At 42.3% G+C, this 16,714-nt stretch overlaps 1 protein-coding gene across 1 annotated transcript in view; it reads right to left on the bottom strand.

Moving 5' to 3' along the window:
• Positions 1–16,714, bottom strand: part of PAK5 (p21 (RAC1) activated kinase 5) — a 103,465-nt gene that overhangs the window by 12,770 nt on the left and 73,981 nt on the right. Inside the window, exons 3-5 of the mRNA XM_004751554.3 lie at positions 10,912–11,403; positions 8,671–8,804; positions 4,566–4,692 (exon numbers count right to left, since the gene is read on the bottom strand). Coding sequence (XP_004751611.1) covers positions 4,566–4,692; positions 8,671–8,804; positions 10,912–11,403 — 753 coding nt within the window. The remainder of the gene's footprint in view (positions 1–4,565; positions 4,693–8,670; positions 8,805–10,911; positions 11,404–16,714) is intronic.

Genomic DNA, 16,714 nt, shown 5'->3' with positions numbered 1-16,714 from the left:
ACTTAAGCAATTCACTGTCTCTTTTAGTTTTTTATTTTAAAATAACTGTAGATCCATAGGAAGTTGCAAAGCAATGTGTACCCAGTCCTTCCTAATGTTGGCATCTTGTAAAACTATAGTACAATATCAACACCAAGAAACTAATGTTGGTACATCCCATAGACATTGTTCAGGTTTATTCATTTGTACATGAACTCATTTATGTATGTAGTGTTTAAGTGTGTATATACTTTGCAATTGCAATTGTAGCCTTGAGTAACCAACAACACTGTAAAGGTACCCAATTGCCCCTTGGAACATATGGGTGTCTCAGTTGATTAAACATCCAACTCTCAATTTCAGTTCAGGTCATGATCTCAGGGTTGTAAGCCTCAGCCATGTATCTAGCTTTGCACTCAGTGGGGAGTCCACTTGAGATTCTCTCTCTCTTCTTCTGTCTCTCCCCTTGCTTTCACATGCTCTCTAAAATAAATTAATTAATTTAAAAAATGGTACTCAATTGTCCCATCACCATAAGACTCCTCGGGCTACCCCTTTACAGTCACCCTGCAGTCTTTCACCCCTGCAACCACTAATCTTCCCTGCATTTCTATAATTATGCTATTTCACAAATGTTATATAAATGGAAGTATGTGAAATGCATCTTTTTGAGATTGGCTTTTTCCCACTCAGCACAATTCCTTCATCTAAGTGCTTATTGTATCACTGGTTTCTTCTTCTTCTTCTTTGTTTTTGTTTTTGTTTTTGCCTGGTGTTCCATGGTATAAACACATCACAGTTTGTGTAACCACTAACCCTTGGAAGGACACTCAGGTAGTTTCTAGGTCCAAGCTATAATAAATGAAACTGCTACAAACATATATGTGCAAGTTTATGTGTGAAAATAAGTTTCCATGTTTCTGGAATATATGCCTAAGAAGGCAATTACTGGTCACATGCAATTTTTAGTTCTGAAAGGACTCATATTTCGGAGAGGCTGTACTGTTCCACACTCCCACCAGTAGTGTGTGGATAAGTGGTATTATCGCTACTTTTCACTTTAGCCATTCGGATAGATGTGAAGTGATATCTGCTAGTTTTAATTTGTATTTCTCTAAGGGTTAATGATGCTGCACATCTCTCAACAACAAGAAAACTCATTATAGCTTGTGTGACAGATAACATTTTCCAGAAAAAGCCAGCAATATTATGCCCCAGCCCATGAGCTCCTTTGACGACAGGAGTCAATCCTCTTCCCACCGAGGAGGGTTTTAAATTCCCTCCTCCTGAACTGGAAGAACTGAAAGTACAGTGGATGTGGCGTTATGGGACTTCAAGGTTATGTCATAAACCTTGTTTTCTTAGGACCCTTGCTCTTGGAATCCAGCGTCCATGCTGAGAGGAAGGCCATACGGAGAGGTCACATCATGGGTGTTCTGGTTGACAGCTCAGCTGAGTGCCCAGCCCCCAGCCAGCACATGTAAGTGAGGAAGACTTCCAGATGCATCATCTAACTACAAGTCAGAGTGGTCCTGGCTAGCTGAGCCCAGCCAATCCTCAGAGCCATGTAAAAATCCTAAATGACTTTTGATTTAAGACCCCAAGTGTTGGAGTGATTTGTTACAATGACAATAAAAAAAATGAGGGTGCTTTCTCCAATGTAAAACTTCAGACTCTAATAAATTGGTACAAATAAATTAGTTCAAATCTTGAAGTGTTCACATTAGGTCTTCACTCGCATTCTCAAAAAAAAAAAAAAAAAGTTTCCTTTCTCTATAGAAACTGAAGAAGCCCAATGGAATCAACATGGTATGTTGTTCTGAAATGTGAAAGAGCATACTCTGGGACACATACCTAAGACCCATAGGATCTACTCAACATGCTGCTTGCTCCCTCTTCTGGAACATTCTCAACCCTGACAGCCATAGGACCCACGCAGTCTCTGCTGTAGTATCACCACCTCAGAGGGGCCTTCTCTGATCCCATCCTCTATCACTTTCTACCATATTCTTACTCTGCTTAAATTAATTATGGAAAACTTAGTGCTTATCACCACCTGTCTAGAGTGATTTTGTGTATTTATCCCACCTCCATGCCCCAAATAAGCTTAATGTAAGTAGTGGTTTTGCTGTTTTTATCCTTAGGACCTACAACTGTCTCTGGAAAGCAGTAGACATTTAGGGAATATTTACGGAAGGAGTGAGTGAACAAACCAGTAAGGCTAAAAGCATTCACCATGTGCCAGTCCTTGGGAGCTCTTTGCTGGGTACATGGAAATTCAAGAAGTGTGTGGAGCATAGGTTCTGCCCTTGAGAATGATACTGAATGATTTTAATAACCTGTGTACCGTGGGAAGGGGAGATCTTTGAGCTGATTAAACAATGAATTATCTTAGTCTCATGTCTGATATTGCCATCTGACATGTGCTTGTAGCAAGAAAGCTTTTGTCATCAATCTCTAGGAAGGGGAAAAGCCTGCTTGAAACCATTCTGCTTTTTTCTTTTTCTTTTTTTCCTGTAAGCATCAGTAGTCCCCAGGACCCATTTGCGGATCAGTTCAGTGCTTTGTGAATTATGTTCCAAAGTCATGGAACCTTGTTTAAGTACTCTCTTGACTCAGGCCAGGGGAAGGTCCCAGACTTTTCTCACAGCTCCCCCACACTTTAGGAAATTGTGCAACATGGCCACATATCCTTCCCCTTCCTATACCTACATCCCTTTGCAATGTGACTCTGCATCTTCTCTCATCAAGAGGTGGAATCCATCTTCCCATCCCTTGCATCTAGGCTTGGCTGTGCGACTCACTTTGGCCAAAATGGACATTAGCAAACAAGATTTAAGGATAGGGTTCAAAAGCGTGCCATGGAGCTTGCCTCTCTTGCTGATCTGAGTAACCTTGCCATAGGCACCATGGGAATAAGTCTGGGAGAATCTTCTGGGAGATGGGGGACCCATGACAAAGCTCTGGGCAAATGAATGAGACCATCAACAGAAGGCTGACAACAAATGAAAAGTGAGCTCAGCTGATGGCCATGGAGTAGAGACAAGCTGTTCCAGGAGGACAGTCCAAATGCTGACTCACAGAACTGTGAGCAAATACGTGATTGTCCTTTTAAGCCACTGAGTGTAGAGTGGTTTGTTACGTAGCAAGAACTGACTAATGCACCCTCCCATACCCTCTTTCTAAAAAAAAAAAAAAAATCAGCCTGAGTAATGCAAAAAGCAGGACTTAAACTACCCATTAAAAATAATCCCAAGTTTGCAAGTACATGTACAGGGAAATATGGGGAGAATGGGAAATGCATTAAGGGTGATCTTTATTTTGTCCTTTATACTTTTCTGAATTTCTTGCATTTTCCACAGTAGAATTGACAATCTCTTTAAAACAGAAAAAAAGCTGAAGTGTTGGGAAGAATTTCTTTTAGCTGCCCTCGGATTGTTCCTGGGCAGTTCTGCTGTGATGTGAACATTTCCCAGATGGCTGAGATTGCTGGGTTGTAAAGGACAGGTGTACTAATGGGACAACTGGCTCCCTGCACGCCAGTGCCATTACCTGTGGTGGGAGTTTCTAGGAGATTAAAAGGGCCTAGATGATAAAAATCTATGCTTCAAAACTCTACCGTCTAACTAAGACTGCTTTGAAATGCCAACTCATTCTTTCCTTGGCTACTGTAGTCTATATTCTTTGTAGCCTGGTGTGGCTGATGAGTTTCCGCAGACTCCCTTGAGCTAGCTATGGGGATGGGAAATGCAGCAGTCTGGGCTTAGGGATAAGTTGGGTTGATGGATATCTTTCGTTTGCCTTTCCAGATCTATTCTCCTCCCCTCTGACTCCTGGGACGCCAACCTGTGTTGACCCCACTGATAGCTTCTGATTGGGTTCGACCAATGGGAAGTACCAATAGGACACTGGAAGGAAAGAACTGAGGGAGTTCAGATATTGATCCTCCCAGCTCCCATCATATAGCTCCACTGTGGCCGTCTTCCACTGAAGATCAGAGTTCCTGCCAGGCATCCCTCTTCATATAATAATCTTTGTTTTCAAATTTCAGTAGCCGGGTCCTGGCCTCCCCTCCTCAGGCATGAGGCAGTAAGAGTGGCACACTATTCTAGAATGCCACATGAATCGTCATGTACTCCTCCTTCGGACTTGTCTACCTCTGCCCACACCTTTATTAAACTCTCCTCAAGCTGTCCACTGGAGTTTGCCTTCTCTTTCCTGCAGGAACTCTGAGAGATACTGCAGACATGCACAACTCCACAAAAAGGGTGGACAAAACCCCAGAAAATTCATCTCTTTTCCTCCAACAAAAATAAGAACATAGAAGAAAATGGAAAGAAATTTCCATAGTTTCTATCCCTTCCTACCCTCATTGTTAAAGTAGGAAGTCATCCATCAAATTCAGATCACAGATAATCCTGACTAATAGGATGACACAGAGGATGGTAATTTCCTTTTTGGTAAGCTTGCTGGGAAGGGCAGTGGGTGACTGTGACCAGGGAGATGAAAGGGCTCTTAGGGGGATAATGCCCATGACAGACAAAGTCGCAAGCTAAACTATGGAGAGGCCAAACAGGAAATCTTACCCGGCCATCACTTGTCAGGAGGATGGAGTCACTCTTTATGTCCCTGTGAATCACTCCTTGATTGTGAAGGTAGGAGAGAGCTCTTAGAACTGATAGACAGACGGTAGCTATCTGTTCTTCATTCATTCTGGAAAGGAAATAACATTTAAGGAGCAAAGACAGGTTTGAGAACATCTTTGAAATGATCAAGAGAGTCAGCTCCCTTGGGGTCTAGTGAACCAGTCTATGCTCTCTAGCCCATGTCTGGAAAATCTACAGGCAAGCACAAAGAAGTCTTGGAATCTGACTCCTAGAACCTAAGGTTTGGCAGTGAGGATGACAGAGGCCAAATATAAGCCAAAGGAAATGGTTTATTTGCTGGCTTTTGGGTCATTAATGCAAATGTACTTCCTTAGACTCTCATGGGTAATTTCTTAGGTATTGATAAACCTCCAGGGTTCTACAGAGAGACTGCACTGCATAGAGCCAAGGTTCCAAGTATGCCTGATAGCTGAGCTTGAGCAAGGCTTTTTAACTTCCTCAGGTCTATTTTCTCCTCATCTTGGAAATGAAGACACCAACAGTTCCCTTTAAAGCTGGACTTGGACAACATGGTCTTTGGATCGCTAAGATCCCTTGCCTCCAGGAGCTGAAGATTCCTGTTGCCCTAGGTCCATTAAGAAGGAAACTGGACTTAGTTACTAATAACTAAGCGTGACTGGATGATTCCTGGAGAAACTGACCTTAGGAATGAGAAAGGAAAGCACAGTGTTGGATATGTGCTCCCACATTTCACGGCTGCACCCTTCTGAAGAAGGGTTCTGGCTTCAGAAGAGACTGAGGTCAAGTGACCTGCCCAAGTTAACCCAGTTAAGAAAGTGACCAGATTATGAATGCAGCTCCACCTCTTCTTGAGTTCAGACCCATGCTTTTCCAATGTCCCCACTATATCATATGCAACTCATATGAATGGATTTTCAGCCATGAAGAACCTATGTGGGAAGAATTACTTGGACATCAGTACCATCAAAATAAGCCCCAGAGGCCTAACTCATCTGGGTATAAAACTTCCCTCTCACAGAAACAGTGTGAGGCTCAAGGCAGATAGCAAATGTGAAAGAGCTCCTAAAACAGTCATGCTAACAGAGGAGACTGTCAGGAGGGACAGAGGGTATAACTGACGAGAGTCCAAATTCAAGGACAGCCTTGGAAAATCACCCCAGGGAACTCATAACTCAACAGGACAAGGAAATGGATGGCCCTGAATATGTGTCAGTCTTATTGATGCCAGCAAACTATGTCTGAGTAAAATTAAGAGTCCAAAGTAAAATCCAAGGAGGTGGCCAATTAGGAGGTCAAAGGTGTAAAGAGAATGGGTACCCTTTCTCTTCGAAGACGCTTCTTCCAGCAATGCCTCATTCTCCTACTACGGCAGGCAAGAAGAAAATGTTCCTGTCTGAGAGACTTCTGTGCTCTTGGTTTTGTGTGAATGGGTTGGTCATTGTGCTGGACTGTGAAAAAAATGGCTAATGTCTGCCCACCATAGAACCCTCGGAGACTTAGAGCATCATCAGCAGGGATGAGCTCAAATATACTTTAAAAATAATTCAGAAGCAGGAATCACTTTTTTCAATGAAATTGATTTTTCTAGGATTTCATGGGATTCCAGTTATTTGAAGCAGACATTAAGATAGTTTACAGGTCAGCAACAACAAAAGTTAATGGAATCTGAGCCCCTATCAGTGACTAAAAAAATCACCTTTAATTGGCATATGTGACAAGTAGTACTGATTCTGAATTCAGTGGCTTTGAAATGCATAAGACCCACTGTAGAAAGACTGCGCTTTCCTACTTCTGCAGAGAGGAAGCCTGAATTGGGATTAAAGATGCCTCAGTACTGGAATCAAATCCAAACTCAAATCCTGGCTCTGTTTCTTAGAGGTACAGGAGTTAATGTTTGAAGTGTTCGGCACTTTCCCTTGCCTTCTAGAACCCTCTGTTCCTGGAAATCAGTAGGATATAATTTAACAAGATGCTAGGTAGGGCTAAAACATTGGTAACCATAGGAAATGCCTGAGTACCTGGCTACCTTGTGTATGGTCAGTCCGGGTAGAGCCCGAGATTCTGCGTTGCTAACAAGCTTCTAGGTGATGCTGATACTGCTATTCTCCAGACCACACTTTGAGTAGCAAGGGGTTATTTTATTAATCAATCAATCATTCAGTAAAGCCTTTATTGAATATCTACTATAGGAAAATCTCTCCAAATAACTCAAGAATTAAATTCTAAACTTAAGATTCAAAGGATTTCAAGTTCTAAATATTCAAGAGTTCCTTGACATACAACTTCTCTCCACTCCCTGGAGCTCTCTGCCTTCAACAGGAAATTATTGACAAAACTGGATGGAGAGGATTAGAGAACACAATGGATTCCAGAGAGGCTAGCTCTTAAGTGGATCCCACTGACACACAATAAAAACTGAAAAAAACCGTGACAAAAAGGAGAGCTCTGGAGAGACATGTGTAGTTATCTGAAGATTTTTGGGGCAGGAAAAAAAAATCCTCTCCTCTGGATATATTTTTATTAATTGCTTTAGATGCAAGTCACATTTGTCTTAAGCTTAGGTTTCTTCAGTATATTTGTTCCTATAAGTTAAGATGATCTTATGCACTTTGGGGAGGGTTGGGTCCTATGGGTTTACCAACAGGGATCTGCCATCTGAAATTTTGGTCATAAACCTTCAGTGTCTTCCCTTATGTTCTTTTGTTTTTAGGTGGTCTACTGAGACTGAGAGCTGTAGAAGGTCATGATTGAAACACCGCCTGATTTTAGGGAGAAACAGCATATTCTATCCCTCACAGTGTCCCTCAATACCTTCTTGCTACCTTGCTTCCCCCCTATTTTTCACCTAGATTCACTTACAGTTTAGGCACCATTTCGGTGATATCAGCTAACATCTTGTGCCTTTCCTTCTTGACAATCATCTCTAATCCCTTTGGAGCATTATTTACTACCAAGAGCAAATTTATAAAGTTTCCCAAATGTAACATTTGTTTGTTTGTTTGGTTTGTTTTTTTTTAATATGTCTGTTCCTTAGAACCTCGCTTCTCCATTGTGGTCCATGAACATGGAGGATTGGCATCATCTGGGAGCTTGTTAGAGTAGAATCTCATGCCCTCTTCTATTGAATCAGGATCTGCATTTTACTAAGACCCACAGGTCATTTGTATGCGTATTAAAACCTGAAGAACACTGTCTTAGCACATATTTTGTCTGCCTTCAATGCCCATTTCCTCCCACTTGCTTTCTTAGAAAACTCCTATGCAACTCTCAAAACTCATCTTGGTTAACCCCTTACATTGGAAATCTTTCTTTATTTTCCCTGTTAGAGATACTCAGGTATTCTTTGCTACTTCAATATATCTTTCTACTACTGCTCAAATATTATAATATATTTATTTCTAACTTGTGACATCCTTGAAGGAATATATTTGAGACTTTAATTGTTTGTATTTTTTGCGTCCCCAGCACCCAGAAAAGAGCCTGGCACATAAAAGGTGATCAAGACACACTGAATTCAATGACCACAACTGACACATCAGGGAAGCAAGTAGCAGAGGTAATAATGATAATTAACCATTGTTACTTGCAAGACTATTTAAAAACAGAATCAAAGAATTTCAATTATGTAGGTTTCTTATTATAACATAAAACTTTGACTCATCTTCCATCTGCCTCTTCCCCACTCAGGTACCCTTGGTGGTATTACTACAGAGCAATAGCATAGCAACTCAGAATAAAATTCAGTTTTAGCAAAATACCTAAGAATGGGAAATTCTGTTGTTTGGCACCGAAAGTCCTTTGTCACCAGTTTGCTGACTTAAAATCATTAGGTATTAATGAACTTCTGGAGGACAAGGAGAATGTTAACTGAATGAATGAACTAAACATACGTGATATTACAATAGGCATTTAGGGAATTTAAAAAAAAAAGGGTCGTCATACTCCCTGGCTTCAAAGGGCTTCCAATTTATAAAGAGTTTGTAAAAATAGTCATTGAGGGCTTACCCTGCATAAGAAATAATAAGCATTTGGAATTATTTGTCTGGAGAATGAAGAGACATACCTGGTATGAGTGACAATGTCTGTCAAGGCACCGCCTTCTAGAAATTCCATGACCACCCAGAGCTCATCGCCGACAAGGTAGCTGTTGTACATGTCAACCACGTTGTCATGGTGGTAATCCCGCATTATCACAACCTGGGCAAATGGAAAGATGCTTTTTGACTTGTGATGGTGAGATTTGGCTTTCTGTTCTCTTATGGCCCCAACTGTGCTGTGAGTATAACTGATTAAGAAATATTGATGGGGGGATTTATTCAGGAGTCTACAATAGACAAAAAGACAGGATTGAGGGTAGCTAGCAATAATGAAAGGAACCAGTTAGTCAATTTAGAGAAAATGATAGTGCAATCAGACGCTAGGTTTGGGGATAATGAAAGTGAAAACAGGGAGAACCCTGGCAAGGTTTGTACTTACAAGAGGGAGTTTTGTTGACTGTTTGCATTGGGGGGGGGAGGGTATGACAGATATTCCTAAGGGTCTCCTTTAGAATGCACTGTTCATACTCTACCATTGTTTAACCTGGCAAAAGTCACCAACTCTAAATGGCAAATGAAGAGTAGGTCTTCACAAGTGAATGAAATGAACAGCAGGAGTAGGGCCACATGAGGCTAACTTAACATCTTGGGAGGAGGTCTGGGCTGAGTGTGAGAGAGGTTTGGGCTGAATACAAAGGACAGGTCTTGAAGGTAAAAGCAAACATGACTCAGGCATATACAAGGTTAACTTGAACTTACCAGAGAGAGCTTTCAAGAATTATTGACCCGCGGCTGCTTCTGGTGACATTTTCAGATTTAATGTTAATTAATAAATTACAAAATTATCTACATTATGTTGTCCTGGCTGTTCTGGCACTGTGATTTGGAAATAAGTTCCAGAAATCGGTGTCGTGGAAGTGACAAGCTGAAGCCCACTCACCTGGGGCTCTCTCTGCGATGTGGAACACAATGAGAAAATGAACACCCATGGGGGTTGAAGCCATATGTGGCTTCATGTGAGCCTCCATAGAAGAGGAATTCAAAGTCATTCTTGATTGCATTTTTATAATGTCTTTTAGGATATGTGTGTGGTCCATCCTTTGCTAGAGACTGACATATTATCTAACATTGGAATCCTGACTTGCTATCTTTAAGACCTAGATTTTCCATCCACGGAAGCTCATCTCTCTTCCCTAAAGGTTCATAAAATCAATAGAGGAATATTACTCCAAAATATTTTATGTCCCTAGACATAGGTATTCATGTTTTTCCTCCTATGTGCATTTTAGAACTTTCAAGTAATAAGTGTAAAAGGCAAATGAACTGGAAAAATATGTTCAACAAATACATAGAAAAGGGTTAATTCCTTAATATATCAAGAGCTCTCACTTATCAATAAGACAAATGTTACCACCCTAATTGGAAAGCATGCAAATGACATAGGGTTTAATAAAACAAAAATGGTCTAAAAACATATACAAGTAATTTCACCCTCACTAGTAATAATAGCGTTAATTAGAGCAGGAAGATTTACTCATGTCTATCAGATTAACAGAGATAATTTGACAAGTATCCAGTGCTAGGGAGAATGAGATAGGACCATCAGTGAGGGTCCTCATTGTTAAGAACTTTCTGGGAGTTGGTATTGTATATTACTTTTTCTAAAGAGAAAAAAATACAGAAAGGAAATCCAGAAATATTAATGTGGGCTATTTCTTGGTTGTGAAATTATGGGACATTTTCTGTATTTTCGCTATTCTCCACAGGAAGAATTCATTATTGCATGTATCTTAAAGTTCCGAAAGAGTGGTAATCCACTGGTAAACTAACCTCTGTTTACTGAGATTTAGGGGAAAAAAATGGCTAGAAAGGGCAAACATGGTATCACAAACATGTATATACACCCATGTGGATAGTGTAAGATGAGTCTTTGGAATCTGCTAGAATTCAAATCCCAGCTATGCCATTGACCTGCTGTGTGACCCTGGGCTAGCCACTTCACCTATCTGAGTCCAAATTTCATCGTGGCCATGGCGGTACCATCTTTCTGTCTCACAGGTTGGTTGTTTGAATCAAGCCAAGGTCATGGTGGCTGATCCACATGAAGCACTTTAGAGAACCATACCCGCAGAGACAAAGACCAGAAGAAAGGATTATGGGAGTGTGATCTTTGTATTTATATTTTCAGTGCTTTCTGAGGTAATAATTTTGAAATGGGAAGTAAATGTTAAATAGGAGAGAAAGAGTGATCCGAACACACCAACTACCTCATTAAAAAGCAGTTCTCGCCTCTGTTGCTTCCGGAGGTCCATCTTCTTCACGGCGACTTGTTTCCCTGTATGTTTCTCGGTTGCAATGCACACGATGCCGGTTGACCCTTCTCCGATCTTGATAAAGTTGTCCAAATATTCCCTGGGGTCTCCTGGGCTTACCACCAGCTGTAGAGCAGCCCGAAACTGTTCGTGGGACACCCTGGAGGGCTGCTGGTCTGAAGAGGAGCCCCAGCTGGGTGGGGGGTAGGTGCTGGATGAGATACTCAGGGAGCTCAGGTAAGAAGCCGTGGAGATGTACTGGGAACTGGTCTGCAGGGAGGGGTGGTGGTACAGGGTGGCCTTGTGGTACCCAGATGGGTACTGGTGGCTGCTTGAGGAATAGCCTGCTTTGCTTTGACTTTGAGGTAGTTTGGCGGGGCCCCTGGGGTAGGTGTCAGACCCTGACAGCGGAGGGCTGAGGACCATCTGTGCTCGATCGTAATCCACCTGGGAAGACAGACACAGATGGAGAGGATTCACATGCTAGATCTGAATGCCACAGTGAGCCAAGCCACAGCTGGCCTGACTGAAGAGCACCGTACACGAGGTGGTTGTGGGTGATGCTTGCCTTGTGAGGACCAAGCTTGCTCTTGCTTCTAGACCCTTTACCTACCCTACAACCTGCCCATCCAGCCACTCTTTTCTCCTTTCCCTACAAAAAATCCAGAAGCATGGATGCCTGGGTAGCTCAGTTGGTTAAGTGATTAAGCATCAGCCTTGGGCTCAGGTCATGATCCCAAGGTCCTAGAATCAGGTCCTGCATCAAGTTCTCCCTCTACTGCTCCCTCTGTTTGTACTCTCCCTGTCAAATAAAAATAAAATAAAATAAAATAAAATCTTAAAAAAAATCCCCAGAAGCAGACTATGAGGCCTGAATTTAAATGCAAGTAGTGGAAGGTGATTCCAGGAGTTATGAAGTGAAGACACAGAAGGGGAAAACCAATGAACGGTGAGTCATTGAGTGTGATGGCTAATTTTTATGTGTTATCTTGGTGAGGCTATGGCATCTGGTTATTTGGTCAAAAACTAGTCTAGATATTACAGTGAAAGTATTTATTTACTTTTTTAAGATGTGCTTAACATTTAAATCAGTAGATTTTGAGCAAAGCAGATTATCTTCCATAATGTGGGTAGGCTGCATCCCATCAGTTGAAGGCTTTAAGTGGAAGGATTAATGTCATCCCCAGAGGAAAGACTCTGTGTACACATACACATTCCCTTACTGGTTATCTCTCTGGTGAACCCTAACACACACAGCACGTCACCAGTCAAGCAACTGGAACCGAATTCTACCAGGTAAGCAACCACTCTGGGAGACTATGTTAAGCATGTACCTTGGAGCTGTCCCATCTGAGGGGCCAAGAGCTGGGGTATTTATGAACTGCCTCCCTTCAAAACATTGTTTAATACCTACTTCCATGAATATTAATATCCTGGCACTTCTGACTTCCCATGTCCTGGGCTGAGCAGGCTCCAGAGGGTAGTGACAGAATTTCTCAATCTTGGTACCATTAATTCTGGGGTCCAGATAATTCTCTGATGTTGGTGACATCCCTGTGTGTCCTGGATGTTCAGCATCATCCCTGGACTCTACCCACTAGATGCCAGTAGCAGCCACTTCTGCCAGTTAGGACCAAACACATTGCTTGAGACATTGCTAAATGTCCCCAAAATATGGGCAAAATTGCTCTTGCCAGAGAACTACCACCTTAGACAAAGAAAAGCAATGTTGGAAGACAGAAATAATAGGTGTATGAAGGGAAAAGGTTGGGGCACCAACTGTACCCACTGCTCCTAGGAAAGGACCTTCTCCACTCAGGTGAAGCACAGGGAAGTTTTAGTTAAAATGTGCCTTATCCAAGGTGTTATTTAGTGTTTGGACCCTATTTTCTTTTTTAGGAATAAGAGATCCCATCTGTCATTCAAGGATGTTAGTCTTCAGTGAGAAATCTTGGGGGTAGAATGCTTTCCCCATGCCTTTGAACTCATATACTAGAGGGGAGTAAGGGCCATACACATCACCTAGCAGGTATAGGTAAAAGGGAAAATATGACTCCCTGTGCTAAGCAGCTTTTCAGTATGGACTATATGGTAAACACATGCCAAACACATGCCAAAATTTGCAGGAGCATGTGTGTGAAAGCCAATTTGGTCATTCCTCGAAAGGATTCCGGCAGAAAACATTCTACTCTAGTTATGAAGACTGGATTGAGGGAACTCAGAGGAGAATAGGGAGGGCAGGCAAAGCAGGGATGGGAGGAGTCAAGTGAGGGGTTTTTAGGACACTAGGTGTACATTCCAGCAATCACTCCCTGGGAGGGATCAAGAAGGACCTCTGACTAGCTCTGGAACAACTAAGGTGACATATGGTAAATATACCACATCATAACACATTCACCTCTTTGCCCAGGACTAAGGCACTAATCAATCACTGCACTCCTGTGTGATATCCTGATGACAACACGGTGCTGAGTACACAGAAGGTGCTCGAAAAGATTTTTGACTGGACTTCAGGCTCCTTATTAACACAGTACCCTAGGAAGTCTCTACAGCTCTACTGGGATGTACATGAAATGACATGGACATGTCTCCATGCCCCATCCACCCCAAGGATCTAGATCTACTCTAATATGGTAGCTACTGGCAACATGAAATAAATAAAAAAATAAAACTAAAATAAAAATTTGGGTCTTCAGTCACATTAATCACATTTTAAGTATCTAATAGGCATCACATTGAAAGCATAGATACACAACACTTCCACCACTGCAGAAAGTTCTATTGGGTGGTATCTTTCCAAATAAGCCCATTGTTCCTATGTAGTACATTCATTAATTCATTTAGTCCACAAATTAATCCTTGAGCTACTATTATGTGCTAGGCATCATTTCAGGTTCCACAGGAAGGTCCAGCGATAATAAAAATGGATGGTATTTGTGCCCTCATGGGGTTTATATTCTAGAGAAGGAGACATATAATAACCAAGAAAACCAGTAAGTGTATAGTATGCAGTCCAGTAGTAATAAAGATATGAAGGGAAATAGAGGAAAAGATTTAAGATGAATGAGTAGAAATCTGGCTGACTCGAGGGAATAGGAGAGGGGTCATCTGGGCAGAGGGCACACACAGGATTCTAGGCAAATACAGGCTTCATAAACAGCATAGGGACTCTTCTGGTATGAACGATGGCCAGAAAAGAAGCCAGAGGGATGATCATGTAGGTCATTGCAAGGGCACTGGTAGTCACTCTGATTAAAGTGGGAACCACTACAGTTTGCTGAGAAGAGAGGAGAGATATGAGCTTGATGTTGATCTCTGGGTGCTAGAGGAGAAGAGACCTTTGGGGCAAAGGTAGAAACAGGGATGTCAGTTAGCTTGTTGTGGTCAATGTGAGTTGAGATTAGAGAGGGTCCTCTAGTTGGGATAAGAAATGCTGGGGCCTATGGTAGGATCTGAAGATAGAGCTGGCACGATTTTTGGTGGATTGGATTAAAATGTGAAAGAATCAAAGATGACTCCCAGGATTTTGGCCTGAGCAACAGGCCATTTAATGTTCTGAGGAGTAGCAGGGCAGGGGTAAGCTCATGAAGTGTGGCAATCAGCCTCCATCCAAGATGGGGTCTGAGGATCCTTGTGTCGTCTCCTCCTACACCATATTAGGCTCCTCTGTGGGATCAAAAGAATACAGTGGAAGTGACAGCCAGTGCCTTCTGGGACCAAGAAAGATATCGTGGCTCCACTGCCTTCTCTCTTGGATTGCTTGCTCTGAGTCTCTCCTGCTGTCACGTCATGAGAACACTCAAGAATCTTACAGAGAGGCTGAAGGGCAAAACCTCCTGCCAAGAGTCAGAAACTGAGGCCTTCCTCCAACAGCCATGTGAGCCATCCTAGAAGTGATCGTCTGGCCCCAGTCAAGCGTTCAGAGGACTAGCTCCAGCAGGCATCTTGACTGCCACCTCTTGAGAGTCTCAAGGCCAGAATCATGCAGCTAGTTTAGTCACAGAAATCTGACCCAAAGAAACTATGTGAATGTTTATTATTGTTTTAAGTCATTAAGTTTTGTGATAATTTGTTTCAGAGCAAGAGGTAACTATTGCATGGTAAAGCCAAGAATTCTGGTTTGGCTGTGTTCAGACTGGGAGAACTATCAAGCATTCATGCAGAGATGTTGCTGAGGGGACTTAGACATGCTTTGAGTCCAGGAAAGAGCTGAAACTAATGCCATGCACCTGGGAGTCATTGGTGAGAATCATACCGTTAGTATGATAGTTGGTATTAAAAGCCAAAATGTTGCACGTGTGAGAGAAGGTTCAAGGACCCCAACATTCAGAGAACAGAAAAAGCAGAAGGATGTTGCATAAAGGAGCAGAGAACTGGCCAGTGATACAGGAAAGAAACGAAGGGGCTATGGCGTCCTGAAACCAAGGGAGGAATATATTTCAAGAAGAAGGAGTAATGAAGCCATTTGGATGCCAGAGAGAAGTGAAGTAGGATGGGATATATCAGTCATTGGACCTGGCAATATGGCGGCTGGCGAGAAGAAGGCAGGTGTCTCAAGCTCCTGCTCCAACACACAGCATGAACAAATGTCTATTCCATGATCTGACAGCAAGAGCTATACACAGTGGGCTCCTTAACATTGTTGCCATGGCACTGTTCTCACTTCTGTCCCATTTATTGGCTCCCAAGTGACAGTTGCAGCCCTTCCCAGTCTGGAGAACACCATCATCTACTCAGGTGAGCTCACCAGTCAGACAGCCTTGCGCCAACGAGCAGCAACCAGCAGGAACCAGGCTACTGCAAAGCCAGCACCCTGTCCTGATTGTTCAACAGAGAACACATGCTTTTGAGGGACATACATAGGGTTCAGTTCTGACTCTGACAGCTTTGTCAAATCACTGAGCTGCTCTGAGCCTCAGTTTCCTTATCTGTAAAATGAGAATCATAAATATCTCCCTCATAGGGCTTTAAGGAGGCTAAACTGTGGCAACCCAGAGTGACCTGGTGTCTGAGAAAACAGGCTCTTGGTTCAAAAACCTTGCTGGCCATTTATCAGTTGCATGGCATCAAGCAAGTTATTTCAACTCCTGTGCTTCAGTTTTCTCACCTGTAAAATGGGAGTCATCACAATAATAAGACTTCTTTAGTCACTTTGAGCTCTAAAGGACAGAACACACATCAAAAGATTTGCATAATGACTGGCCAATACATTCAAGGCTCTGGTATCATTATAGAAAGTCCTTAGCAGAGTGGGAATGTCAGAGAAAATAAAGAGTAAAATATTATTTTCAAACCCAACCAGCCAGCGTTTATTGAAGATAATGTACCAGTAGCATATGTATTCCTAAACACTAGTCCTCAAAACAATCAGAAAAGGTGCTTTGAATTATAATATATTGAAGACCACATTATAATTAAGATGCTGTATTTGGAATGACACTGAAGTTTTGCTAAGCCCCTGGATCTGGGCTACACACAGGAAAAATGGGGGTGTTTATGTGGGTGGAGAGGGGGAAGAAGATGTCAGTGTAAATTAAACAACTGGGTTCTTCCCTTAAATTAACTTTGAGATTAGCCAGGCCCAGGCTAATTACAAGGCCAGCATGTGGGGCAAGTGGGGGCCATGACTTTTATTTCTGAAAGTATGTCCTGGGAGCTATCACACGCCAGCATCTCCCAGTGTCTTCCGTGGAGGATGGGCGCCTGTACGTTAAGCGAAATTGAATTCATTCCCCACAAGCATGTATAACTGATCTCC

The sequence above is a fragment of the Mustela putorius genome, unplaced genomic scaffold, assembly GCF_011764305.1.
Source record: "Mustela putorius furo isolate JIRA1106 unplaced genomic scaffold, ASM1176430v1.1 tig00000874_pilon_pilon_pilon, whole genome shotgun sequence".
Taxonomy (NCBI): domain Eukaryota; kingdom Metazoa; phylum Chordata; class Mammalia; order Carnivora; family Mustelidae; genus Mustela; species Mustela putorius.
The sequence above is the reverse complement of the archived record's forward strand: the minus strand, read 5'-3'. Positions and strand labels throughout refer to the sequence as shown.